This window comes from Dipteris shenzhenensis, chromosome 18 (genome assembly GCF_047967505.1).
Source record: "Dipteris shenzhenensis isolate YYH24624 ecotype China chromosome 18, Dip_SZ_1.0, whole genome shotgun sequence".
Classification (NCBI taxonomy): Eukaryota; Viridiplantae; Streptophyta; class Polypodiopsida; order Gleicheniales; family Dipteridaceae; genus Dipteris; species Dipteris shenzhenensis.
The window spans coordinates 3,107,607-3,110,168 of NC_141613.1; the positions used below are offsets into that span (position 1 = coordinate 3,107,607).

The window sequence follows — 2,562 nt, forward strand, 5'->3', positions numbered from 1 at the left end:
AGCCATGTATGCAAGGGCGTGCAATACTAGCGGCAGACGACATCACCGTTTGCTTGATTTTTGCGCCTACACATACATTGTAGCCATTTTATTTATTTTTTGTGTTATAACGCCTAAAAGTGTTGCATAGAGCCCCAAAAAAAGAAGATCCATAAATATAAATTATTTGTCCAACAAGTCCTAAAGAGTCTCAAGAAGACTTTAATACAATCGTATCATATCAAATCAATCTCTCTCTCTCTCTCTCTCCCTCCCTCCCTCTTTACATATAGGAATAATTAATTCGTATAAGACTAATAAGAGCCGCAACATGTGTTTGTACCTAAGCACAATGTAGACAAGGGAAAAGTCTATCACGGTTCTCACTTCTTTGAGATCTTCCTATACTAGTGTTCATAGATATGCCAATGGCACTTCAAGCTGCTTGGTATTGATTTGCTGCGATGGATTCCCCTAGTGTATGGGTAATGCACATTAATGAGGTGTGGCTAGCCACACCTTCAAACAAACTCAATTTCATGCTATGGAGGGTGGTGTTCTTTCCCAAGTTGCTAAAAAAGGATAGATTAAGTAAATGGAAGCACATTTCTCCAATTTGTTCTTTCTACCATGTTGCAATGGAAGCACATTTTCATTTATTTTGTACATGCCTTGCCATAGGTCCTTTTGAAGACAAATTTAAAAGTGGTTCATCCTCAAGGTGAAGATTGGGCTATTGGGGGACAAATGAGTCATGAACAACATTCAATTCAATGTGTGGGACCTTCTTTAGGCTGCAGTAATTCAAGACGTATGGAAGTGCCAAAATGGATTGATCTTTCGACATCAACAACTGCCACTAGACTTTTATCAATGAGTATAAGAAAAATTTCTAGATCTCCTTCATTGTGTTGGTTTTGGGCTACTTCTCAAGCGTTGAAAGATGTTGTTTGAGTTGAAAGATTTTCTTTTCATCATGGGCCCTGCACATCCTTTAAAAAAGGGTAAATGTGTAAAGAAAGCTACATAGCAAAGCACCTGCCTACCAAATTTTGCATGGGGGATGCCATGCATGGTACATACTATGCTATGCTAAGAGGTTGAAAATTACTGCACCTTTATCTTCAAACTTTCAAACTCACATCTGATGGTACTTTCTAGAAACTAATGAGATGTGGATAAAATCATTTTTAGCAAATTTCTCTTTAATAATTCTTTTTGCCATTTTTGCAAATCTCTCTAAAATGTTTACTAGTTTTGGCTAAAATCATCATCTTTTACACTTGGATAAGAGTTTCGGCAACGTGAATGACGTTCACAATCTTTGTCGCTCTCCTTTTGGTAGGGGAATGGAGATGCAACATTCACAATAGCATTGCAAATGTATTTTATTTCATGGTGACAAAAAAGGAAACAGAGAATTCAAAGCTGAGCGGGAGAGCTGAGCCGCACTAATAAGGGCGTCATAGGGGCGATGGCGTTACGGGTACGTCCTTCAGTGCACTTTGATGATCAGTAGTAGAGGTCGAGGTTGAAGGAGAGAGTCCACCTTGCAGGAGGCGTATGGTCGATCTCCACGAGCTTAGAAGTTGCGACCCCCCGGGCTCCCAGGAAGTCGCCAGTGCCGCCGATGACTGTGAGGGTGCGTGTCGAGAGGATCTCTCTCTCTTGGCCGAAGATGCTGATGGTGCCTTTGTACTTGTGAGAGGAAATGGTGGCCGTGAAGGCATGCAAGAGCGTGTAATCTACTTGGCTGTCGAAGATCCAGAGGCCCTGGGCAATCCCGATCTGTGTGGACGTGTTGGATGGCCCTTCTGTGATGGGGTCTTCGAACGTCGATCTCACCCCGAAAGAAAGAGGGTTTGGCATGCTAAAGTTTAAGGGCCCGGCGCTATACACAGACTCGAAGAAGGAGTTGTTGACGGCAGGATTGTAGACGGTGTTGTGGGTATAGAACTTGAAATGGCTGGGGCCTTGGGGCGGCATCCTACGTTTCGACGACGTCGCCGGGGTGATCGTTGCGACAAGGAAACAAGTGAGAGCGAGAGCAACAAGCAAATGCTTGGCCATAATTGATACGTGAATCAGAGAGGGATCAGAGATGATGCGAGGGTGAGGCAGGGATACAGGGAGAACTTCACACAAAGTACGTACAAAGATGGAGGCTCGATTCCAACACGCCAGATTATATTGACACATGTGTTCTATTACAGCTGCGTTTTGGAAGACTTTTCGTCTCCTATAAACTTGACTTTTTCCACGTCCAAAATCGGAGCTCGGTGGTCAGTCCCAACTGGCTCCAACGCAAGTTCTTGTCTAAATCTGTTTGTCAGTTCAATAGAAAATTGTGTTCCCAATTTCCAAATGTGAGCTCGTGAAATTTGGCTGGAAAGCTGATGCAATAACTGGCACAGCGCTAGACATGCTCTCTTAACGGCTGCTGTGGGCCAAGAAAAAATGCATTATTATCTTACCGATCGCTCTGCATCATGAACACGTCCTAGTTTTGTAAGGCGATAAAACAGAAATAGAATCCGGGAGTTGAACAAATCATTACACAAAGATAAAATGCATGCGTACCGC

The 2,562-nt window shown here is 43.0% G+C and overlaps 1 protein-coding gene across 1 annotated transcript; it reads right to left on the bottom strand.

Annotated features, from left to right (window-relative positions):
• Nucleotides 1-1,491: 1,491 nt before the first annotated feature.
• On the bottom strand, nt 1,492-2,049 carry LOC147890710 (disease resistance response protein 206-like). Its single transcript, XM_087389792.1, has one exon. It carries the CDS (start codon nt 2,047-2,049, stop codon nt 1,492-1,494), a length of 558 nt encoding a protein of 185 aa, XP_087245918.1.
• Nucleotides 2,050-2,562: the final 513 nt, after the last annotated feature.